The sequence below is a fragment of the Lemur catta genome, chromosome 23 (genome assembly GCF_020740605.2).
Source record: "Lemur catta isolate mLemCat1 chromosome 23, mLemCat1.pri, whole genome shotgun sequence".
In the NCBI taxonomy this organism is placed as follows: Eukaryota; Metazoa; Chordata; class Mammalia; order Primates; family Lemuridae; genus Lemur; species Lemur catta.
Genome location: NC_059150.1, coordinates 27083086 through 27110981, shown reverse-complemented (window position 1 = coordinate 27110981; position 27896 = coordinate 27083086). Strand labels below are relative to the sequence as shown.

Genomic DNA, 27896 nt, shown 5'->3' with positions numbered 1-27896 from the left:
AGAATTTGAGACCAGCCTGAACAACACAGCAAGTCCCTGTCCCTGCAAAAAAAATTTAAAATAAAATTAGCAGGGTGTGGTGGTATGTGCCAGTTGTCCCAGCTACTTAGGAGGCTGAAGCAGGAAGGAGCCCAAGAATTTAAGGTTGGAGTGAGCTATGATGACACCACTGCACTCTAATCCAGGCAACAGGACCAGGTGCAGTGGCCCACCCCTGTATTCCTAGCACTCTGGGAGGCTGAGGTGGGAAGATGGCTTGAGCTCATGAGTTCGAGACCACCCTGAGCGAGAGTGAGATCCAGTCTCTACTAAAAATAAAAAAAAATTAGCTGGGTGTGGCAGCATATGCCTATAGTCCTAGCTACTCAAGAGGCTGAAGCAGGAGGATCGCTTAAGCCAGGAGTCTGAGGTTGCTGTGAGCTAGGCTGACACCACAGCACTCTAGCCCTGGCAACAGAGTGAGATTTTGCCTCAAAAATAAATAAGTAAAAAAACAAGCCAGGCAACAGAGCAAGACCCTGTCTCAAAAACAAACAAACAAACAAAAAAAACCCCATAAATATTCATATCTTATTATCTGTACATATAATGAACTTTATAATGCATAGAAATATTTGTTGGTATGAGGGTAATCCAAGATAAATACATTTTACATTTCAGCATAAAAATGCTATATATTCAATTATCAGTATTTATCCATACAGTAAAAATATATCGATGGCATTCAACGTGCCACATGCTGTGCTGGAGTTTTGTTTTTTTTTTAATCACAAAAATAAATAAAAATTTAGGAGATTTAAACTGCTAATCCAACATCAGTTCTCAAAAACATATACCACCTTTAAAGGGCCTCACATGGGCGCACACATTTTTGGAGTATGTTCCATTAAAAAGGCAGCAAAATGCTACATTTTAACTAATGCTTTGAAATCCTCTATAGAGGACTGTGACAAAATATTATAGCATTCAGTAGTGTGATCTTTCCAGCCACATAAAGCAGGTAACTATACACACAAATACAAGCCCACAAACACATGTATTTGTTACAGCTTTCTCATCTTCCTTCTTGCTGAAAAAAAAAAATACTAAAACTTTCTCAAATCATTTTGAAAAACAGGGCTCATAGATAAATGTGATTAGCTAAGATAGTGTCATCTATAATATCATACAGTCTCAGTAAATATTTGGCATTTGTTGGAGAGATCAAGGGATGACAAGATGGACAGATACATGGATAGATAAACAGGAGACAGGAGCTGCTATGAAAATGACTAACGGGAACAACAGGAAAGAAAAAAGGGAAGGAAAGAAAACGGAAATTTGTGACTCAAATAACCACGGATTTGGTAAGGAAACCCACAAATGGGATCAGGAATCTACACAAACATTTACTAAATTCAAGGCTGAGAAGACCTAATATAAGAAAAAGGCAAAATACAAAAGCTTTTATTTAAAAATAAAATTTAGAAGTGTACAAATAACTACAAAAGAATACAAACAGGCTCCCTAGTAGGTAAGGACCAAGGCTGAGACACTGTTGGGAACACGCTAATGACAAGCTTGACTGTAATGAGGGTAAGGGTTAGGGGGTGGGGAGCATCACACAAGGAATTTGCGTGACATACTGATCAACAGCAAGGGTCTGTACTCAGATGATTTTTAGTTCATAGCCCTACTTTGCCACTTCCTAGGCAAGTTGATTAGCTTTGCTCAGCCTCAGTTTCCTCAACTGTAAAAGAGAGAGAATAGTTTCTACATCTTGATATTGTTGTGAGGATTTTTAAAACAATAATGCACGTTAAGTCTTGGCACATATTTACCATTTACTGACCCCCGCAGCTACAGATGATGCTACCTGCTGCTGCTTCTACTGCCACTACCATTACTTAAGCAAACGCACTGCCAATCTGCAAGCTATGAACAGCCATAAGAAAAAATTATTATTGTTGTTTTGTTTGATTTCAAATATAATTATAAACAAATATTTATTCAGAGCTATGTACAAGGCACTCTGCTAAGTTATTATTAAATGGCAAATAAAACAGCAGTAATCCCTGCCCTCAAAGAGCTTTCAGTAGAGCAGGGGAGCCACACCGTAACAAAAACACAAACACATACATAAATCTGCACACATATTAAGAAACAAAATGAGTATATACTGGCAGAAAAGTGTCTTTTAGATAGCATGCTTAGAAAAAGACTCTCAAACAAAGTGACATTTAAGATGAAATTTGAAGGATGAAAAGAAGCCAACTTGCAAAGAACAAGTGGGCGAGCAGTCCAGATAAGAGGTAGGAATGTGGCAAATGCCAAAGGCAGGAAGAAACTACTATGCTTTGTGGAATTGAAACAAGGCAAATGTGTAGACCATAGGGAAGAAAGGAATAATGGCAGGAGATGAGGTTAAAAATATATGCAGAGATCAATTCAAGTAGGGCCTTTTATGCAATGTTAAGTTTGTATTTAAGTGCTATCCGAAAGTCCTATAACTTTTAAGCCATAAAGTGACATGATTTGATTTTCATGCCACACCTTCTGTAAGGGAAAAACAATGAATTTAAATACGGGATCAAAAGGAGTGTAAGTGTGAAAGCAGAAAGCACAGTTAGGACTATTACAATAGTGCTACTCAAATTAAGTGTGGTTAAGAATGAGTTTTTGTTTTCATTTTAAATTCCAATCCAAGGCAGTAACAATGAATTTCTAGAAAAATGATCACGTACATAGATGCTATGACAGTATTTTACCTTCCATTTCTATATGTATCCTGTTAGGGACCAGAAATAAAAAGGCTGCAGACTGACATGGTCTGCAAACCACACTTTAAGATGTAGTGGTCTACAAAAATAATGATAGTTTCAACTGGAGTCATGGTAGTGGAGTTAAAGAGAAACAGATGGATCTGGGATACAGAAAAGGTAAATCTGACAGAACCCACTGACATTAGATAAGAAGGAAATGCGATGAATGAAAAATAAGTCCTAAGTTTTTTACATAAGAAATAGAGCTGATGGTAGTGCCACTTATTTATGAAGCAGCAGGAGAGTGTGCAGTAAGAGATCTCAGGGAAAATATCAAGAAAAAATGTTTTTTATTTCAGTATGTCGATGGCATGTCCAAATGTTACACAGACAGTTATGTAAGATTCTAGAGATAAGAAGAGATGTCTGAATTGGAGATAAAAATTTAGAAATCATTAGCACATAGATTTAAAACTATGAAATGAGAGTAGAAGTACTTCAACCAGTACCTAGATTATAAATTGGATGATTGACTAGCATTGGAAATCTGTATAAAATATACAGGGGCTAACTCTTTTAATCTCACATGAGTAGTATTAAGCACGTAAACTAGAGCTATAGGCCAACTAAGTATCTCAGAAGATCTATGAGTTAGAAGAATTAAAGCTGAAAAAGTAAAGTATGGACTGTGTAGGTATTAGAAAGAGGGGAGAAGAAAGATAGGGATATGTGTAAGAGATTTAATCTGGCTACAGAAAGGAAATGACAGCGAAGTCCAGGACTATGGCTTATCAAATGCTTGTATGTCTAAATCCATTAGAAAACATGTGTCTTGTGTTAGTTATAGTCCCTAAATGAATTTTTAGAGGCTGGGAATTTTTAGAGGTTTCAAAGTTTAAAGTGTTTAGCTGTAAACACCTTAAAACATTAAATTTACTCAGGGACTTGTCTGACACATGAGCACTAAATAAAAAATATTTGATGAAAAGGGAAATAAAAAATTTTAAATGGTCAAAAATGAAATTCCACTCTTGATTTATCTCACTCAATGAGAGAATAGGAGGTTCACTCCCCCATTTCTAAATGATCTAAACTCTAACCAACAAACAACAGTTATAATTCTATAATCCTTCATCTTATACTGCCAGATATATTTTGGGCACTCATATTTTTTCAGATTTTAAAAAGATAATACAGGTGAACATGCTAGATATTAAACAATATCCCTTTAAAACTGGGCTGCACCCCATAAGCAGATACATTTAACATCTCTGCAACAAAATAATAATACACTAATTAGGACAAATAAAGACTTCAAACTATTACCATCTATTCAAATCAGGTCTTACTGACAAATAAGAGCTAAAAACTTAATTTCTTTTAGAATGGAGGGTAGAACTGTGGAACTATGAATGTCAAGTAGTTAAGTGAAAAAAAGAAAGAGGAGAATTTTCATGGATGAGCATCAGAATACGTGAGACACTAAGAGGCATTAGTTCAGATTAATTTCCATCAGTTTAATCCTCAGTGTACCTTGGCAGAGTAACTGAAAAAGTATGATAGGATTTTAAGAGTTGAAAAAGACTCAGAACTCCTTTACATAGGATCTTCCACTGCATCACATAATTGGCTGGTAAAACCTAGCCCCTTTAACTTCATTTGATCACAAGCACACCTGAACAAAATCGTTTGCTTAGCATCAGTGCCTCCCTCAACCCCTTTCCTTAGTATGCTGATTTTGAGAAAATGTGAAATGGAGACAATTTTACATCACAGAACACAAAACTGGGTTAGGATCCTCAAGTGGTGGTTTTTCCCCTTTTGTACCATTTCTGAATTTCTCATAAGATCTTTTTTAGATTGATAATCCGTAACTTCCCATCTCTCCCTTCCAAAGAAAATAAACAATTCTGTATCTGTGATTCAGCTGCCTCCACAACATTCCTGCATTTCCTAAGTGGTATTCTTTGGGCCCAAGCACATCTGTCCTTACCTATTTTCTTCACTTTTTTCTTCCTTCCTGTAAAAGGCTCCTTTAGCTTCTCCTAGTTTCTGGCAAAGAACCTAGTAGTATATGGAAGGCATTCAAATAGTATTTGTTGAATTGAACTATTCTTCCTTACAATCTAATGATGGCTTTTGGTATACCCATCTCTACCTAAATTACATACAATCTGCACTCCTCTTTCCCACTCCTACTCAAACATACAAATGACAAAGATCTCAAACAAACCCAGTGTCCAAAAAAAAAGAAATACTAGCCATGTCTAAGGGGAGCATGGATGTATGGGTTCAGGACACAGTGAAACTGACTGCAAAAATCATTCCAACATATGCCCCACATAACCTTAATACCATACTTTTTTTTTTTTTTTTTTTTTTGAGACAGAGTCTCACTCTGTTGCCTGGGCTAGAGTGAGTGCCGTGGCGTCAGCCTAGCTCACAGCAACCTCAAACTCCTGGGCTCAATCGATCCTCCTGCCTCAGCCTCCCGAGTAGCTGGGACTACAGGCATGTGCCACCATGCCCGGCTAATTTTTTCTATAAATATTTTAGTTGGCCACATTATTTCTTTCTATTTTTAGTAGAGACGGGGTCTCACTCTTGCTCAGGCTGGTCTCGAACTCCTGACCTCCAGCGATCCGCCCGCCTCGGCCTCCCAGAGCGCTAGGATTACAGGCGTGAGCCACCGCGCCCGGCCAATACCATACTTTTGAAGTGCTTTCAGAAATAATATTTATAAACTACATAATTGTAGAATTTGCCTGTGTGCAAACATACTGTGAATGAAAAGATATCCAAGGACACTGGTACTTTTGAGGCAGGAGTCCTCGAACCTCTGCATTTGCCAGCAAATTAAAAAATTCCTCTTTCCTTCTCAAAAAACAAAGAAAAAACCATTCCAAATCTGCACTACTGATACCGCCAAATGTCGAATTTATGGGGAAGACTGCCCAGTTGAATTCTTGCCTGTGCCTTTCCTATTCTTTACTTTCTTCATATTCACTTTCAACAGCACTGATGGGATTTAAAAAAAAAAAAAGGTGGTATGGCATCACACCAAAATTATGCTAAATGTAAAAATAAAACAAACACCAAACCCAAAATCAAGCTCAAAAGACCTCAAACAAATACAGTGTTGGTATCTACATGCATCTATAAAGATCAATCTTTTTAGGTGCTAGAAAGAGGGAGGAAAATCTTTCCATAATAACTTTAATACTACCATTGTTTAACACATTTTTAAAAAATAGTACAGAATTTTATGTACTCAATAACACAGATATCTGAAATTGCAAGCATCAAAGGAGCGTATCAGTCTATTGAAATTATAATTCTGTGCTTTTGTTGGGAAAAATTCACATCTGCATGTACTTTCATGGAACTAGGACAGGGAATTGGTGAGAGGATGAATACACATAAACAGCCTATTAAAACATCTTTAAAAAGTCTTAACCAAAACAAAAACATTTTCTTAAAAATTTTAACTCTTCAACTATACTGATTTAGTCAAATAAATGTTCTTATGCTATAACTTCATTATTCAAAAGCACAGTGTTTTATAATCTATTTTATCAAGGATCTCTGAATCAAATTAGGGAAAATATTATTATACTAAAGAATATTACAAAATCCAGTTGAGCTGTTAATGCACTACAGGAAAATAAGTAATTCAACATGGTTTTCATTTTAACTTCTTTATGTTTTTCTAAGAATATAAAGTTTTATTAATGGTGTTGACTGAAGTTTAACAGCATTTTATGTACATTATCACAGTTTTGAGATCTGCTTAAACAATATTGACAGTCTGAAGAAAAATAACTTTTCAATGTATTTTAAGTAAAATTTCAATTTCTTCAAAGTATTATACATACCAAAAAAGGGGGTCACTGTTATAATCATTTGAAAAAAACAAAAACCAACGTTTTCCATTTTTACCTGGTCTCGGCACTGGCTGGGCTGCAGGGGTCTGCGTCTTCCGGGCAGAGGCGCCCTCCTTTAAAAGAATGAAAATCGATATATGACATCAAGGTTCCTTTACATAACAGTTCAACACTTTAATTACTGTAAAGAAATCTCTTATCTCTCACTCTCTTTCTGCTTCTCTCACTCAGTTACTCCACTGAACGTATTATGACCCTGAGTTGTTTAAAAAAAAAAAAAACTCTCCCTATCTGTTATGCTATTAGTCACGAGACAGTAACAGAGATATTTAGTGGAAAAATAAATTTAAATAGTTAACATAGTTAACTGTAAGAATGTAATTTTTTTAATGATCTGCTTAATCGGTGACAATTTTAATATTCTCAAAAATGTCATCACCTGTTTTAAAATCAAGTCAATCTTTTTTCCTTAAACCATATCAAAATGAATAAATGATACATAATCTTATGTTAGAAAAATCTAAACAATGTTACTTTGGAGTGTATGAAAAAAACACAAGCATTTCAAATAAATGCCTATAAAATAAAAAAAATCACATTTATAAATATGAGATTTGTTACATTTGAATTAAGAGCAGATGAGAGTATCTTAAAAACTAAGTAACAAATCTCAACTAATTACTGAGCATGTAATATGTACAAGGAAATATGCTAAATGTTGAAGTACATCAATTATACCCAGGAACAGATGCCTCTGAAATGCTTAAGATACGCAAAAAGTCTGTCATTAGTGCAATAGTTTCTATCATTCACACTAATTTTTAGTAACACATTTTTCTTTAAAGAAAGCTGCATATGAAAATTTTTTAACGACTATGAATTCATAAAGATTTTACTCTAGTTGTACTTAACAGAAGGAAATTTGATGAATATCAGGGAGTTACATGAGTCCATAATAATAAAATCAGTATCAGCATCATAGGAAACATTTCCAAGGAAATACTGCTAAATAATATTTATTGTAATTATACTACCTTCCTGTCAAAAATTTGAGACTTTACATAGTAAAATCATTTCCCCACAGTATATTTCTAAAATAAATGACTATAAGAATTAGTACCAGCAGAAAAAAATACTTTCACTTCAATTTAGAAGCAAATACAGTGCTTAGGTATTCCTAGCATTCAGTTAGAATGTCACACAAACTATTCTTTATTAGAGGAAACAATAAACAGCCACAGTGGCAACTAGCAAAAACTCCCTGAAGTTAAAAATAAAATAAATAAAAATAAATAAAAAGCACCTGAGAACTGTAAAATATTTTTTCCAATATTCTCATTATTATGCATTTAGTTATATACTGCTATATTTAATATTGAGCCATTCTGTGTGCTGGTTTCATGCATGTATTGTTTGTAAAAATTCATCAACCTCACTTAAAATACAGACATCTTTCTCCAAAGTAAAAGAATTTAAACATAAGAAAAGGTGAGTCATAATTAAGGTGGAGAGCATATCAAATATTTAATATCACTATAATGTGAGGAAATTTTCTGACTGTATTTGTTTCTAAATTCATGTTGAGGACATGTAACCCCAATGCCCAGAGCATAGTAGGCACTCAACACAGGTTGGTTGAACTGAACTGTATCTAGATTTTTAAAAATCAAAAACCAAGGAATAATCATTAAATAGGAATCCAACTAAAGAAATGTTAGCTTCTTATCCCAAGTTCCTGCATAAAGAGAAATCAACTAGACATTATAGTAAAATAATACAGTGAACTTTAATCGTATTACTTATCTATTCTAATATGTATAATAAATACTGTCTCCTGGAGTATGGTCTAATTGCAAATATAAAGAGAGGTAAAATAAAGGAAATAAGACAAGAAGAACAATGGACAAACACATACGCAGACATCTTCTGTCCACATTTAACTGTAAATCTGGATAGAACCAAATCAAAGACCTTCTTATTTTGGAATAGAGCAGACTAAATTCAAAATCACCAGAATACAGCATTATGTGCATATAAAGAGAACTACACAAACCAAAAATGATCCACCTGACTACTAAAATATACATATAATATTGATATATGACCAAAGAATATGGCTTTTATAACACGAGTCAGGCAAAAGGTGCAAGCATATGTAAGTAATGTAAAAAAAAAAAAACCTTTTTCATTACAAATTACAACCCTTAAGAATTTTTGTATACTTTTGAATAAGCTCAAAACTTGATCCCTTAAATGCAAATCAAAACCACAATGAGATATCACTGATCTCCAGTGAGACTGGCCTTTATTAAAAAGTCACAAAATAATAAATGCTGGCGTGGATGCGGAGAGACGGGAACACTCATACCCTGCTGGTGGGACTGCAAACTAGTGCAACCTCTGTGGAAAGCAATATGGAGACACCTTAAAGAGATACAAGTAGACCTACCATTTGATCCAGCAATCCCATTACTGGGCATCTACCCAAAAGAACAAAAGACACTCTATAAAAAAGACATCTGCACTAGAATGTTTATAGCAGCATGATTCACAATTGCAAAGATGTGGAAACAACCCAAGTGCCCATCAATACATCAGTGGATTAATAAAATGTGGTATATGTATACCATGGAGTTCTACTCAGCCACAAAGAACAATGGTGATCTAGCACCTCTTGTATTATCCTGGATAGAGCCGGAGCCCATTCTTCTAAGTGAAGTATCACAAAAATGGAAAAACAAGCACCACATGTACTCACTATCAAATTGGTTTTAACTGATCAACACCTAAGTGCACATACAGGAATAACATTCATCGGGCATCGGGCAGATGGGAGGGGGGAGGGGGGGAATGGGTGTATACATACATAATGAGGATGATGTGCACCATCTGGGGGACAGACACGCTTAAAGCTCTGACTCGGGGAGGGGGGGGAGGAGGAGGGCAATATATGTAACCTAAACATTTATACCGCCATAATATGCTGAAATAAAAAAATAAATAAATTATTTTTAAAAAACTTGATCCCTTTAAATACCAATAATGGGTATTTTCTGTTTGTCTAGTAAGCAATCTTTGCTTGATGACCCAACCACTCCTTTCTGGCAATAAATCCTATTGCCTGGTCACTGGGGAAGGCACATGTTACAGCCTAGGCCAATGAAGTGTCCTTCGTCCCTCGGATTACTTTTTTATGAACTAGAGCTTGGTGGTAGGGCTCATTCGCCACAAGGCTATAAGGAGATAAGCCTAGAATAACTGATGATCATATCTCCCTTCACTCATAGAGAAAAATTTACTGGCAGAAGGAGAGAATGAAGCTAAAATGCAAGAGAAGAGGTGGAATACAACACCCCTTATATTAGGTTATTAAGTATGGGATGTCCAATTTCCTTAAGTACTAAATTTGACAGTTGATATCTCTGACATTTCACTTTGACACTTCTTGGGTTTTCTTATTGTGAAGGTAAATCCTCATTCTTTCAAATGCATATGTTGGCTTCTGATTATCTTTCAAATTTTTTTAAAGTAATTTTTGTGAACCCATGGATAAGTAAAAAATTCATACTATTTTTGAATGTGAGTTCCATTCTGGAACCAATGCAGTGCAGACAATTCGAAATATCAACGAAGTGTTTGGGAAGCATGTGGCTAATGAGTGCATAGTACATCAATGGTTTGAGAAGTTCCATCCTGGTGATTTTAATCTTGAAAATGAGCCACGTGGGTGACCTGAGACCAAGGAGGATAATGATGAGCTGAAAGCTGTAGTGGAAGTGAATCCATTTCAAACTATGCATGAATTAGCATCAAGGTTTGACACTACCATTCCAACAATATTGGACCATTTGAAACAGGTTGTCGGCAAGGTAAAGAAGCTAGATAGATGGCTTCCACACGAATTAAACAAGTGTTACGAGAGACATCTCAAAGCTTGGCTTCCTTTGCTGTCATAACATAAAGGCGAAATATTCCATACCATATTGTTACATGTGATAAAAAATGGGGTCTTTTTGATAATCGCAAGTGTTCAGCACAATAGCTGGATAAAGATGAAGTGCCAAAACACAGTTCAAAACCAAATATTCAGCAAAAAAAGCTAAAAGTGTTGGTTTAGTGGTCCAGCACTAGTATTATCCCCTACAGCTTCATGAAACCTGGTCAACTGATTATAGCAAATTCACCACCTGGATGAAATGATGAGGATGCTCATGATTAAGCAGCCGAGATAGGTCAGTAGAGACAGGCCAATCCTCTTGCAAGATAACGCTCAACCACATGTCACACAAACAACGTTGCTCAAACTAGAGCAGCTAGACGTGGAAACTGCCATACACTGTATTTACCAGACCTCGCACCAACTGCCTACCACTTCTTCCAAGCTTTGGACCACTTCTTGCAAGGAAAGATAATCAATTCTCAAAAAGCTGTGGAAAGTGCCTTTCGTAATTTCATTGCCATTCGCTCTCCAGGCTTCTTTGCTGCTGGCATAAAAAAGCCCCTGTTAAGATGGCAAAACTGTGTCGGTAGTTTAGGCACATACTTTGATTAATTGTACTGCTTCTTATTTGAAATATAATAAACCACATTTTTTATTCAAAATCAGACATTTCATATTTAATAACCTATTACCCACTGGGCAGTTCTAGTGCCCTGCAAGGCCTACTTTACCCCAAACCATTCTTGATTATATGAGCCATTAAAACTCCCCATCTCATCACTCTACACACCCACGTACATCTTTTCTGCTCTCAATAGGCTGAGACAAATCTCTGTCAGTTGTCACAGAAAACATTTTATCTAATTGTCTTCTTAGATTTACTGAAAATTTGAGTTGTCAAAGTCCTTATAGCAGCAGCACTTTCCTCAGTTTGTGAGTTAGTACACACATACACACACAGTTATACGGCCATGACACAACAGCACACAACGAGGTTTTTGAAAGAAAATTGGGAAGATCCTTACTTATCATGCCATTAGTTTATAGCCATTGCTAGGATGCCCTAGCTAACACTACCGAAGAGCTAAAAGCACATTCTACTCTGATTTCCATTATCTTGAAATAAAGTTGTAGAATTCACTGCATAAGGGACACCTCAGAAACACACAACACAGTCCCACTCCCCTCCACTCTAAAGATGAAGAGACAAAAGTGAAATAGTTTTTCAAAGGCTACACAGCAGTGTATCTAGCATGTATTAAGAAATAGGAATAATAACTTGGCAGTAACATAGAATAGACTGACAGTTATATTTTAAAGATATCTGGATTGGGGAAAAAAATACTACCCAGCCAGGAAAAGAAAGGTATCAGCACAAAACAACCAAAAGAGCTGACAACTTGTGTTAACTGGAGAGGAAAACTTGCTTTTCTCTTGAAAAATCAGGAGCATTACAATTTCACCAAGATTTGAAGCATTCTGAAAAAGAAATAACTGAATTAAAATGGAAGGGGAAAATAGTGATAGAATCATATTTGCCAAGCATAACAAGACAAAACAAAGTATGCTGTTTACAAGCAATCCTTGCTTGCCTTATTTTAGCAAACAAGATAATCTAAAATCTTCTGGTACTGGGAGACAAAATACTAGTATCTGTTGCTTAAACAAGTAGGAAAAAATATCTAATACCATAAGAAAAAAATATTTGTAGTGTCAGTATGAAAAAGAATATACTATATATTTAGTTAATTTTGAAAAGTTCTGTTTACATGAAACAGTGAAATACTGAAAACTCTTAATGAAGAAAATACACAGAATATACATGCAGACTTTAGGAATTTATAATCTACTTTTCTGACTTGTATTAATGAGCAAAAGTCACATGTTTTAAAAATTACATAAATATGAACTATACCCTTGTATATGCCTTTGCCTTTATTGAAAAAGTAACTTATTCCTATGAAATGTGAATTTGATAATTAGAATTCCCAAATATAAGGATGTTTAAATAAGCATGTGAATTTCTAAGTATAATACGCTGAATAGGTCTTTTTTTTTTTTTTTTTAAGAGTATTTTGGAAAACCTGTTGTAGCAACTCTGGGGACAAATTGAGGGTAAGAAACACAAAGGATTTCAGAACCAAAACACTTCAACACAAATAGTAAGCACAATCTTTTTTTCAGACTTGTTATAACCTGGAGGCATATGAACACAATGTTTGCTAACACAGAAAATACTTCACATATTCAGAAAGCATTGCACTTCTTTCCCTTTAAACATAAGAGGCTCTGGAATTTGAAAATAAATAATCCATTTCCTTGCCTATGCCCAGCAACTCTCTCCAAAGATGTAACTATTTAAATGGCTGGGCCACGTTCTCTCTATCACCCAACCCCAAAACAAACTGATTAAGGTAGATAATATATCTATTTTATAGATAAGAAAATTTAAGCTGAAAAAGCCAAGTGACTTGCCCCAGGTCACATGGCTAATAGTAGCAGAACAAATTTGAGCCCTTTTTATTCCAAAGCCTATGCTTCTAAATACTACACCTCATTACCTCTGGTTTGAAGAATTCCCTCAGCAAACTTTACTTTCTATCCTTCCTCATTCTCTCTTCCCATAACTCAAATGTTCCTCCCTTGTGACCTTTCAGTATTCCGTATGTACCTCTATCAAATCGCTCATATCTTAGTCCATTTGTGCTACTACAACAAAATACTACAGACTGGGAAATTTATAAATAATACAAATGTATTTCTCATAATTCTGAAGATTGGGAAGTCCAAGATCAAGGCATGAGCAGGTCTGGCGTCTGGTAAGAGTAGTTCCCTCTGGTTCCAAGATGGTCCCTGTCGTTGCATCCTTTGCAGGGGATGAGCACGTGTCCTAACATGGCAGAAGGTAGAAGGGCAACAAAGGGCCTAAGCAAGTTAGCTCCAGCCCTTTTATAAGACACTAATTTGGCGGGGCGTGGTGGCAAACCAAATTTAAGAACACATTAAAAGAACAGGCCAGGCGTGGTGGCTCACGCCTGTAATCCTAGCATTCTGGGAGGCCGAGGCAGGTGGATCATTTGAGCTCAGGAGTTCGAGACCAGCCTGAGCAAGAGCGAGACCCCGTCTCTACTAAAAATAGAAAGAAATTAGCTGGCCAACTAAAAATATATATATAGAAAAAATTAGCTGGGCATGGTGGCGCATGCCTGTAGTCCCAGCTACTCAGGAGGCTGAGACAGTAGGATCGCATAAGCCCAGGAGTTTTAGGTTGCTATGAGCTAGGCTGACGCCACGGCACTCTAGCCCAGGCAACAGAGTGAGACTGTGTCTCAAAAAAAAAAAAAAGAAAGAAAGAAAGAAAGAAAACAATTCCATTTACAAGGCATTAAAAAGAATAAAATACTTCAGAAAAAATTTAACAAAGAATGCAAAAGACTTGAAAGAAATTGAAGATACAAATAAATGAAAAAAAAAATCTCTGCTCATAGGCTAAATTAAGATTTCCCTGAAACAACTTATAGATTCAACACAATCCCTATCAAAATACCAACATTTTTACAAAAAAAGAAAAATCCATCCTAAAATTCACATGGAATCTCAAGAGACCCAAAATAGCCAAACTAATCTTGAAAAAGATCAAAGTTGGAGGACTGAAACTTCCAGATTTCATAACTTACTACAAAACTATAATAATCAACACAGTGTGGTACTGGCATGAAGACAAACATATTGATCAATGGAACAGAAAGAAAGCCCAGAAATAAACTCTTGCATATATGGTCAACTAATTTTTGACAAGGGTGCCAAGACCTTTTCTTATCAATGAGGAAAGGACAAGTCTCTTCAACAAATGAAAAGACTTTGAGGGTACTGGATATCCACACACAAAAGAACAAAAGTGGACCATTAGTTTACATTATATCATATACAAGAACTAACTCAAATGGATCAAAGGCTTAAATATAAATGCTAAAACTATAAAACTCTTAGAAGAAACAGAGAAGAAAAACTTTATGACACCAGATTTGGCATTAATTCCTTGGATATGAAACCAAAAGTACAGGTAACAAAAGAAAGAATAAACAGGACTTCATCAAAATTTAAAACTTCTATGCAAAAGACATTATCAACACAGTGAAAATGCAACTCACAAAATGGGAAGATTTGCAAATCAAACATCTGATAAGAAATTAATATCTAGACTATACAAAGAACTCCCACAACTCAATAACAAAATAAACCAGCCAATTTAAAAATGGGCAAAGGACTTAAACAGACATTTCTCCACAGAAGATATACCGACAGCCAATAAGCACATGAAAATATGCTGGACACCTCAGTAATCGCTAGGGAAAAGCAAATCAAAAACCATAAGACACCACTTCAAACTCACTAGGATGGTTACTATCAAAATACAGTAATAAAATAAAAGAACATCAACCACAAAAAAAAAACCACAAAATAAGCATAGATAAGAATATAGAGAAATTGAAATTCTTGTGCATGGCTGGTAGGAATATAAAAATGGTACTGCCAAACAGTACCTCAAAAACTTAAAGAATTATCACATGATCCAGCAATTCTGCTTAAGTACATATCCAAAAAACTGAAAGCAAGGACCAAGTTCATAGCAGTATTAGTCACAATAGCCAAAAAGTGAAAACAACCCAAATGTCAAATTGACAGATGAATGGATAAACAAAATAAAATAGATACATACAATGGAATGTCATTTAGCCTTTAAAAGGAATAAAATTCTAAGACATACAACAACATGGATGAAGACTGAAAACATGCTAAATGAAATAAGCTCGACATGAAAGGACAAATAATCTATCATTCCACTAATATGAGGTACCTAGAATAGTCCAATTCACACACAGAAAGTAGAAAGGTGGTTACCAGGAGCTAAAAGCAGATGGGAATGGGGAGTTATTGGTTAATGGGTACACAGTTTCAACTTGGAATGATAAAAAGTTCTCAAGATGAATAGCAGTGATGGCTGCACAACACTGTGAAGGTAGTCAATGCCACCGAATTATAAACTTAAAAATGGTTAAAATGATAAATTTTATATATGTTTTACCAAAATTTTTTTTAAACAGAAAAAAAGAATAAGCACAAAATATGCTTAAAAGAATAAATACTATGTTGAAAAGTAATAGGGACAGTGGGCAGCCTTGTCTGGTTCCAGTTCGAAGTGGGAATGCTTTCAGTTTTTCCTCATTCAGTATGATGTTGGCTGTGGGTCTGTCATATATGGCTTGCATCATTTTTAGATAGGCCCCATCTACGCCTATTTTGTTAAGTGTTCTTATCATAAAACGGTGTTGAATTTTGTCAAATGCTTTTTCTGCATCTATTGAGAGGATCATATGATCTTTATTTTTGCTTCTATTTATGTGGTGAATTACATTTATAGATTTGCGTATGTTAAACCATCCCTGCATCTCTGGGATGAAGCCCACTTGGTCGTGATGGATTATTTTTTTGATAAGCACTTGGATTTGATTTGCTAGGATTTTATTGAGAATTTTTGCGTCTATCTTCATAAGGGATATTGGTCTGTAATTTTCTTTTTTTGTTGCATCCTTTCCTGGTTTTGGTATTAAAATTATGTTGGCTTGGTAAAATGTCTTAGGGAGAATTCCATCCTTTTCGATATTGGAGAATAGTTTATGTAGGCACTAGTTCTTCTTTGTTGGTATGGTAAAATTCAGGTGTGAACCCATCTGGTCCAGGGCTTTTCTTTTTGGGAAGGTTTTTTATTGCTGTTTCGATTTCAGATCTAGATATTGGTCTATTCAGGAATTCTATTTCTTCCTGGTTGAGCCTAGGAAGGCTGTGTGTTTCTAAAAATTTGTCCATTTCCTCCTCATTTTCCAATTGGTGTGCATAAAGATTTTTGTAGAATTCATAGATGATATCATGTATCTCTGTGGCATCGGTCGTGATTTCTCCTTTCCTGTTCCTGATGGAGGTTATTAGAGTTTTTTCTTTTCTGCTCTTGGTTAGTCTAGCCAGAGGTGTGCCAATCTTGTTTATTTTTTCAAAGAACCAACTTTTTGTTTTATTAATCTCCCTTACGGTTGGTTTGTTGTCCTTTTCATTTAGTTCCGATTTGATCTTAATAATTTCTCTCCTTCTGCTGGGTTTGGGGTCGGTCTGTTCTTCCTTCTTCAGCTCTTTGAGTCTATTCATTAGATTGTCTATTTGTAACATAGTATTGGAAGTCCTTGCAAGAGCTATCAGGCAAGAGAGCAGAATCAAGGGAGTCCAAATAGGGAAAGAAGAAATCAAACTCTCACTCTGCTGATGATATGATGTTATATCTAGAAAACCCCAAGGATTCAACCAAGAGACTACTGGAATTGATCAATGAATTCAGTAAAGTCTCAGGATACAAAATCAATACACACAAATCAGAGGCATTCATATATGCCAATAACAGTCAAATGGAGAACCAAATTAAGGACTCAATACCCTTCAAAATAGCAACAAAGAAAATAAAATACCTAGGAATATATTTAACTAAGGAGGTAAAGGACCTCTATAGGGAGAACTACGAAACACTGAGGAAGGAAATCGCAGAGCATGTAAATAGGTGGAAAACCATACCATGCTCGTGGATCGGAAGAATCAACATTGTTAAAATGTCCATACTACCCAAAGTTATCTACAGATTCAATGCAATCCCTATTAAATTACCAACATCATTTTTCACAGATATAGAAAGAATAATTTTACGCTTTGTATGGAACCTGAGAAGACCCCGTTTAGCAAAAGCAATTTTAAGCAACAAAAACAAAATGGGAGGTATTAATTTGCCAGACTTCAAACTATACTACAAAGCTGTGATTATTAAAACTGTTTGGTATTGGCACAAATGCAGGGACACAGACCAGTGGAACAAAACAGAAAATCCAAATATAAAACCATCCTCATATAGCCATCTAATTAATCTTTGACAAAGCAGACAAAAACATACTCTGGGGAAAGGGTTCCTTATTTAATAAATGGTGCTGGGAAAACTGGATAGCCACAGGTAGAAGACTAAAACAGGATCCACAGCTTTCACCTCTCACAAAAATCAAATCACAGTGGATAACAGACTTAAACCTTAGGTGGGAAACTATTAGAATTCTAGAAGAAAATGTAGGAAAGATTCTTACAGACATTGGCCTAGGCAAAGAATTTATGAAGAAGACCCCTAAGGCAATCACAGCAACAACAAAAATAAATAAATGGGACCTGATCAAATTAAAAAGCTTCTGCACAGCCAAAGAAACAGTCATGAGAGTAAACAGACAACCTACAGAATGGGAAAAAATTTTCGCATACTACACATCAGATAAAGGACTGATAACAAGAATATATTTAGAACTCAGGAAAATCAGTAAGAAAAAATCGAACCCTATCAAAAAGTGGGCAAAGGACATGAATAGAAATTTTTCAAAAGAAGATATAAAAATGGTTAACAAACATATGAAAAAATGCTCAACATCTCTAATCATCAGGGAAATGCAAATCAAAACCACAATGAGATACCACTTAACTCCAGTGAGAATGGCCTTTATCAAAAAGTCCCAAAACAACACATGTTGGCGTGGATGCGAAGAGACAGGAACACTCATACACTGCTGGTGGGACTGAAAACTAGTGCAACCCCTATGGAAAACAATACGGAGATACCTTAAACAGATTCAAGTAGACCTACCATTTGATCCAGCAATCCCATTATTGCCCAGAAGAACAAAAGTCATTCTATAAAAAAGACACCTGCACTCGAATGTTTATAGCAGCACAATTCACAATTGCAAAGATGTGGAAACAACCCAAATGCCCATCAATTCACGAATGGATTAGTAAATTGTAGTATATGTATACCATGGAGTATTACTCAGCTATAAGAAATAACGGTGATAAGACATCTCTTTGGTTCTCCTGGAGAGAGTTGGAACCCATTATATTAAGTGAAGTATCCCAAGAATGGAAAAACAAGCATCACATGTACTCACCAGAAAGTTGGTTTCCCTGATCATCACCTAAATGCACATTGGGGAATGATACCAACTGGATATCAGACTGAGGCGGGGGGGGTGGGGGAGGGGATGGGTGTATGCCTACATGATGAATGCGTTGTGCACCCTCTGGGGAATGGTCGTGCTTGAAGGTGCTGATTCGGGGAGGTGGGGGGGTGGGGGGAGGGGATGGAGGTATGACTACATGGTGAGTGCCAGGCGCACTGTCTGGGGAATGGACACGCTTGAGGCTCTGACTCAGGGGGATGGGCGGGACATGGACAATATATATAACCTGAGCTTTTGTACCCCCATAATAAGCTGAAATAAAAAAAAAAGAATAAATAAAGTCCAATTATAAATTGTAGTAGACTCTGAGGGATATCTGCTCAGAGTGTGAGGTCCCTTTTCTCAGAAGTGTTTGTGCCCATAAGGGACAAATATATGAACTAAGCTTACCCAGTCAGATTTTCTCTCCCTGGAAGTTTGAAATCCATACTGAAATATGCTGAGCAAACTGAACTACAGTTATATGTAGGCTTGCTAGCTATGAGGATGACTATGTACACAAACAGTCAGAAAGCTTACTGTCCTAACACTCTGGGAGGCCGAGGCAGGTGGATCATTTGAGCTCAGGAGTTTGAGGCCAGCCTGAGCAAGAGCGAGACCCCATCTCTACTAAAAATAGAAAGAAATGATATAGACAAGTAAGAATATATACAGAAAAAATTAGCCGGGCATGGTGACACATGCCTGTAGTCCCAGCTACGCAGGAGGCTGAGGCAGGAGGATCACTTGAGCCCAGGAGTTTGAGGTTGCTGTGAGCTAGGCTGACGCCACGGCACTCTAGCCTGGGCAACAGAGTAAGAATGTGTCTCATTAAAAAAAAAAAGCTTATTCTATACAGATGCAGACAAAGTGACAAGTAACCATGTGACACCAGATGGAAACAGAGAAAAGCTTCTTTGACTCCTAATAGTTTCCCAATTTCTGTGTTGTTTTAAAGGCTAAGTTACACTTCTCAGTCTTGGGTCCTATAAAATATTCCTATAGCACTACAATGTATTTCTTTTTCTTATTTAAGCAGACTTGAGTGAGTTTCTGCTACCTGAAATACAAAAAGCCTAGGCTAAAATAAATATTTTAATCTCAATGAAAGAAAAAGAAAAATTCCATTCACACCCAAATGTAATCACAGTAAGTAAAACTTTGACCTGGGAATATAATGTTCATTTTCTTTACAGTCATAGACAAAATTGGAATATACAGTGCTAGTAAGTAACATAACAAAAAAGCAAGATATTCATCAATTAAAAACCTAAATTAACACCAGTTTTCCATGCATCAATCTTTAGAATGCTTTCTTGACTGAAAATTAAGCTCGTTCAAAAGTGAATAAATTGCACAAAAAGAGATTTATAAGTAAATTTTGATGAAAATTAGAAGAAGAATTAGGGGGATCATGAAAATCTTATCTCCACAGATTCACCAAACACATTCTAAAATGTTTGGCATGCTGAGCCAGTTTTTATATGTGTCACTGAATCAGTTGTACATTCTTCTAGCTGGCAATAAGATGAATGGAGACAATTACTATGATTAATTTTAATGTGTCAACTTGACTGGGCCGTAGGGTGCCCAGATATTTGGTTAAACACTCTGGGTGTGTCTGTGGGGGTGTTTTGGGAATGAGATTAACATTTGAATCAGTAGCCTGAGTAAAGCAGATGGCCCTCTCTAATGTGGGTAGGCCTCATCCAATTCACTGAAGGTCTGAATAAAACAAAAAGGCAGAGTAAGAGAGAATCACTCTCAGCTTACTGACTACACATCCTGGGACTCTGTAGTCTCTATAACTGTGGGATCCAATTCCTCATAATGAATCACTTTATATACACTATATATAGCCTACTAACATACTAATACATACTAATAACTAATATACTAAATCTCTTTACACATATATACAACACACAAAGAGATTTATTACACAAATTATAAACAGATATAGAAACAGATTCCATTGGTTCTGTTTGTATGGAAAACCCAGACTAATATAGCAAACAAAATTTTAATCAAAAGAGAGAAAAAGAGTTAGACAGACTACAAAATCTTTAAAAGAAGTACTCTTACATATAGGAAAATGTCTTTTTTTTTCATTTATTTATCTGATTAAAAAATGACATTCATGTGAATGTAGTTGAAATGTTTTATCATAGAACTGCAATAAGTGACAATTCAAAGAATGGGCATTGATTTCCTTTAATATCAAAGTCTATAATGATCTCATATCTCCTGGCACAAGTGAACAATTCTCTTATATATCTCTCTGAGGTTTAATAAAAGCACTATCTTCCTTCACTTAAAACTGGCAGAATTATTTTTATAGTGGCAGAAAGACGTGGGTAAGGTAGATGGTCCACAGGATCATTTGTGTAACTTATGGGTCCATGAACTAAAAGAAAAAAAAACACTGATGTAACTAGAGGCATTGTCTCAAGATCTAGGTTCTAGCTTTGGCTCTGCCACATTAAGTGTGGAACACTGAGAAAACCACAACCTCTTAGAGTCTTAGTTATATCACCTGTAAAATGAGGAAAATCGATTCTTAGATGACCTCAGAGGTCCAATTCTGCTCTGAAATTCCACTTTTCTAATGTAAGTAATACCTTTTCACTAAGAACAATGCCATTATAGTACAACTTGAATGTCCAATTAACTGATCAAGTGTGAAGACATAACCCAATATGGGTTTCTTCAAAGAAAATGTTATAATGATATAGCCACATAAACTCGCTCTTCTTTTGTGCTATGTGAATAAAGACATATTCCCCTGCCCAGCTCCTTATATCAAAGGGTATGTGTTTTCAAATCTGGTATTAATTTGGTTGTTTGGGGAATCACAGAATAACAGTTACTGGTAATATAGGTAGAAGGAGAAATAGCAACATTGTAAGCTTTAAAAGAAAACATTTACTCTGATTCAATAAATTGACTGAGGAAGGTACACTAAAACAGAGACTAAACTACCTGAACTCAACACACATACACAGTCAACTTAAGTGTTTTCTGGAACATTATAAATTCTAGAGATACTAATAAATATAAATTCTGTGAAAAGTCAGAAAGGAAATATAAAGAAGTCAACTATGAGAAATTAATGAAAAAGACATAGATAACACTAATTTATAAATAACCAAGGAGATAAATGGAGGATACAAACAAATATAAAAATATTCATTTTATTTTGGCTTAATAAAACTCAGCAACTGTATTTTCTGTGAGATCTAATCTCATTTAGAGGGGATTAAAAATATTGGAACTTCATGAGAAATTAAAAGGATAAAAATGTAATACTAGCCAAGTACAACTGGAAACACCAAAAGTATCAAAATTTAGTGACATCTGGGTGACACCATCATAACAGATGTCACAAGAGTTTGTGCATGAAGGCAAAAATTTAAATAACTGTATAATATTTATTTCCAGTTATTTTACTATCTTCATAATGATCTATGTAACCATCAAGGCTATCAATTCTTAAAAGAAAGGAACCTAGTGTTGAATTTCACATCCCCCTGTAACCTGCATATAAAAACTGCTCAATGTATTTGCTAAATGTAAGTGAATCCCTTACAAAGTCCAAGAAGGTTGGGAGGGGGTCACAGAGATAAAACTCCAACAATCAAATATGACCTTTCCAATGTCCTATAACCTTTGCATGCCTCTTTTCTGCTTTGCAAAGTTTCTTTATGCTAAAGTCCCTATTTTCAATCAGACCATAAACAATTATACTGAAGATAGCTACAGGAATTTAGAATCAAGTATACTCAACGCTCCCTTCTTTCTTCAAAGAAGCCCTTTGGGAAAAACATCCTTTTAAGTACTTCCAACACTTACTTTCTTATCTACTACAGCTATTAAATTAAGGAATATTTTCTGATACAAATAACTTATTTTTCGGTAACTATGCTGCTTTGTGCAGTTTTAATGGAGTTTTAAGTTTGAATATTTTATGTCTACTTAGATTTACAAATCGTTTGTTACACTGTGTAATAAATTAATACTGTTAAAGTTTTTAAATACCAACAATGTGTTGGTTTTGCAGGGAGTGGGGAGGAAAGTATCTGAAATAATTTATTCAAAGACGCTGACCCAGTCAGTGGCTGTCACAGGCCTTTCAGATTTAATACAACCCCTTTATATAAAAAATACTTTACACTGACCCCCTCTAAGTACCTGAAATAAAATGCAAAGGTGATATGATCAATCTACACATCCATTTTTAAAAATCAATACACTAATACAAAGAAGAAATTTTTAAAAAGAAATTTATGATAAAAATATGTATTTTAGTATGTAAGTCTTAGACATGATTAAGACATAATGAAAGACCGGGCGTGGGGGCTCACGCCTGTAATCCTAGCCCTCTGGGAGGCCGAGACGGGTGGATCGCTCGAGGTCAGGAGTTCGAGACCAGCCTGAGCAAGAGTGAGACCCCGTCTCTACCAAAAATAGAAAGAAATGATTTGGACAGCTAAAAATCTATATAGAAAAAATTAGCTGGGCACGGTGGCGCATGCCTGTAGTCCCAGCTACTCGGGAGGCTGAGGCAGGAGGATCGCTTAAGCCCAGGAGTTTGAGGTTGCTGTGAGCTAGGCTGATGCCATGGCACTCACTCTAGCCCGGGCAACAAAGCGAGACTCTGTCTCAAAAAAAAAAAAAAAAGAGACATAATGAACTAACCAGATGCTAATTACCTACACATAAAGTCACAGTGAATACAATAATTACAAATGCCCACAGACTAGTATACTGTATTGGTGATTTAATTACCATGAACATCATTTGGTTTCTAAAATGGCACACTACGGGCCAAGTTCAGAACAAAGTAAAGTATAAGCTTCCCTCAATGTACACTGTAGTTTTACATTCTTAAAGAATTTAGTGCATGTTAAAACTGTGCAAAATATACTTTATATTCCAATTATGTTTTACATTCACTTAATTATAAAGGTCTTTCACCCATACAGATATCCAACAGGAAAGTCAGAAGTCCTGCAGAACACAGAACTAGTCTTTGTTTACAAAGACGGTCCCACAAACCACATACAGGACTACTACCTTCCCTGGCCTCACTCACTAAATGCCCCTCAATCATTCTGGTAACCAGAAACACCCTCACAAACTTCTAGAATACTTCCTTAAAAGCAGTACTACTACCTCCAATACTACCCTCATTGAGAACCACATCTCGAACCAAGAATGTTCCTGACTGAAATAGCTATGCTACACAGAAACCAAAGAATATACAAGTTAATAAAGTATTTTGCCAAATTACTGCTGATTTTAAATGCTTACTGTTAAGAGTTTCCATGGATTAAGGTGTCTATAATTGGTCCTGAAAGAGACAGTTAAATTTAGCTTTGTTTTCAAGTCAAAAGAAATTCTTAAAACAACGTGAGTATCTGCTGCACAACTTGGTAAAAACTGGAGGAGAAAAGTAAGGCAGGCAAACACTGACACTTGTGGCCATTCTGAGATTGCTAATTTGCACTCAGGCTAATTAAATTCACAGAAACATTAAACTGGTTCACAAATTATCTATTGACTTCAGAGGAAAATCATAATCTTTTAATAAACATTTTTCTTCAAAAAGGAAAAACTATTTATTAACATTTAATAACCAAAATAAGCCATTTTTCCAGATGTAATGAAAAAGCCTGCATCTGGTTTTAAATCAAAACAGTCAGGAGAGATAAACTCCAGACAAACATTACATTACTGTGCAAAATTGTTTAGTGACCTCAATGAAACTAAAATTGTTCTCTAAATAACTGTGTCAAATGACAGTTTTCAGAGTGGTATGGTAGAAATTACACCTGACCCACAACATTAAGATTTTTGCTCAGCATTGGAAAAGACAGCTAGGTCTCGTGGTGAGCACTAGCTGAAATAAATGAATTCGGGAGCCAATTACTCATACTAAAGCACAAACAGGCATGGGGACCAATGTAGGTAAGACCAGATTTACAGTTCCCTTCTCATGTTTATTCCCATTAAATAGAAATCATCCGCCCGAGTAGAAGTGTTCACCCCCTACCTCTTTCTCTTGCATTTTTTTTTTTTTTTTGAGACAGAGTCTCGCTGTGTTGCCCGGGCTAGAGTGAGTGCCGTGGCATCAGCCTAGCTCACAGCAACCTCAAACTCCTGGGCTTAAGCGATTCTACTGCCTCAGCCTCCCGAGTAGGGGGGCCACAGGCATGCGCCACCAAGCCTGGCTAATTTTTTGCATATATATTTTTAGTTGTCCAGATAATTTTTACTTCTATTTTTAGTAGAGACGGGGTCTCGCTCAGGCTGGTCTCGAACTCCTGACCTTGAGTGATCCACCCGCCTCGGCCTCCCAGAGAGCTAGGATTACAGGCGTGAGCCACCGTGCCCGGCTTCTCTTGCAATCTTTTTACCACAGACATATAGTTGAATTTATATACATATATAAGTAGATGATATAACCCTATGAGTGACTATTAGTGAGTACTGAAACAGAAAATTTACATCTGATTCATCATGTAATAATCGTTCAGAAACAATTAGCTATATGAATAAAATAGTAATTATTTCTATACCCAGTAAAAACTGAGAATTAGGAGGCCTTGCAAATTCTGTCCTTAAATTCTGGCTACTTAAGGGCTATTCTAGATATGCCCAAGAAAATCCTAAAATTAGCCTAGAGTTCTAGAGCCACAATATTTACAGTAATGGCTACCTCTTTTCCCCCAGGGACTGTGTTGTAAGATTAAAAACAGACTATTCAGGTAACAATTACAAGCCATTTATAACTATAAAACTTAACAAAATAGCTGCCAGTTTGCTGGGTCTGACAAAGAGACCTGTCACATTTACTGAGTTAGTTTAACCATAGAATTCAAATGTTAAAAGAAACCAGACTAAAGGAAGAACTTCTACAAGCTTGCCTGTCATAAGATTTTTACAGTTTCTCTTGACTGGAAACATGTAGGTTGCTAGAAAAAGTCACTAAAGGAACTTTTATCTCATGTCTGCTCTGTTATTCTGTACTTTTATGTAAAGTTCTTAACCAGCTTAAACTTAAAAAATAGGTTGCAGTATACTTAGGAGTTTAAATTCTAGTTAAGTATACTTAGGAGTTTAAATTCTAGTTAAGTACACAGGCAGCTTTTGTTAGCAATCTTTAGAAGTCTCTTGCTGTATAAACACTTGCCCCATAGCAAGCATAGGTAAGAAAAACCCACTGGAAACTCAGGGGTTCAAACCAATACTGGAGGGAACCACTAATGAATGGGTTATCCACAGAACTCTCTTAATATATCAAGATCCGTAATAAACCCAGTGGGGCATCAAAAAAAATAAAGTCCAATCAAAAGAATTGGTAAAAATAATTGTTTTATCCCTCCCTGGATAAAGGGGTAGGGAATGTGTCTAAATCATCTTTATATCCCCAACATTTAATAAGCTGTGCTTAAAATGCAAACGTTAACAGACAGTAACTGACCAATATATATTTGCTTATAAAGGCGAATAAAGTGAAAATATAAACATCCATTTATATTAATAATTCTATTTATGATTCCTGGGTATGTTATACCAGTGTTACCAAAAAGAAAAATTCCCTCAATTTCCCCAGCAGTGCCATGTACTACAATGTTTAAGAACAGAGGATAAGAACTTAATGTTGTTTTAATTCCCAACTTGGCCTCTTTCTCATCACTATTTAGCTGATATTTGGGCTAATTATTTAACAACTCCATTTAATGGTTCTTCATCTTTTAAATGGGTATTACAATAATAAAATTATTTTAAGGAAAAAGTCACTTACAGGTAGGCTTAGGTACACAATCTGATTTTGGGTAAACAATAAACAGTCACTGCTGCTAGCTTCATAGTCAAATCCTATATAAGGAATCACCAATAAATAAATACTGATCTACAAAAATCCACGTGTACTTTTGGAAAATAAATTATTTTAAGTAGATTCTTAAGCGTTACTCTGTGAGCATTGTAGTATGAGTGTATACAGGGACTTAAGCTAAGAAATCTGAGTTTTAGTCCTCTCCTTCAAACTTAACTAGAAAAAGTCAAAGCTCTAGGCCTTAGTTTCCATTTATAAAAGTATCTCTTTTTTCCGTAATATTCATTCTAACATTTCTAAGAAAGTCACATATACTCCTAAAAAACAGTCATGGGGTTCCTAAAACTACAAATTACATTTCATCAGCAAAGCTCAAAAATATAATGAGAACATGGCTAGTGACCACTGAATTAAAAATAAAGAAAAAATATGAGAATAAAGATTTTTTAAATATTAGAGAAAAGATAAATCTATACTCACTTGAAATAACAGACAATATTGGGGGAGACAGATGAGATGAAGAGTATGTACAACTATAAACATAGCTTAAGCTCCAAAACCATAAATTTCTACAAGTTCTTTACTGTCCCTAAAGTCTCGAAGGAAAAACTGTTAATTATAGCTATTTAAGAAAACACACACACACACACACACACACACACACACACACACACCCTGCACCAATGCTCTGCCGGAAAAATGGAGCAAGGTGCCAAAGTGCCCAGGAAAGAAGCCTTATTAATAAAGATTTCAGAGTACGTAGTGCTTACAAAATCTGCTTCATGGCAAGTTACTAAATCATCTTGAAACATTACAGTAAGTAAACATAATTAATAAAATCTCATTACTCACCAAAAAGATCCTATATAAGTGTTCTGTATCTATTATATTATTTTGAGTTCTGTTATTAATATATATAATTTTAAAGAATAGGAAAAGTAAATAAAAATTAAATGCCAATGATTTAAACTAATCTTTACTCCTTTCAAGAACACCAGAAACCACATAAAAGCAAAAAAGAAACGGGCTGTATCACATCACACGTGAGGAAAGCAATCCACAGCAACTGATTTACATAAACTCCAGAACATAGGAGAAAGTCTAAGTTACAAAGATAAATCGTCTGAGTCTTAACTATATGTTAGTAAAATCAGAGCAATTTGAGGAAAAAAAGAAACTTCAAGAGGAGGAGTGCACTGAAGGGGTTAAATTATACCAACTTATATATAAAAGCTTACATTGCTTATACCCTATAAGAAACATGAAAACCAGCATCTAACAGAAAACATTAAGAGTCTGTGCTTAAGCATAAAGTAAAAAAAGGAAATACACTACAAAAAATAAAATAGCCATTCATTTCATAATTATCCCATTTTCATATTATTCACTCATCATTATACTTGTACTGAGTGTATATAA

The 27896-nt window shown here is 35.6% G+C and overlaps 1 protein-coding gene across 1 annotated transcript in view; it reads right to left on the bottom strand.

Moving 5' to 3' along the window:
- The window catches only part of CDC73 (cell division cycle 73), a 127578-nt gene that overhangs the window by 36869 nt on the left and 62813 nt on the right, over window positions 1–27896 (bottom strand). Inside the window, exon 11 of the mRNA XM_045536353.1 lies at window positions 6681–6738. Within this exon, the coding sequence (XP_045392309.1) occupies window positions 6681–6738 (58 nt within the window). The remainder of the gene's footprint in view (window positions 1–6680; window positions 6739–27896) is intronic.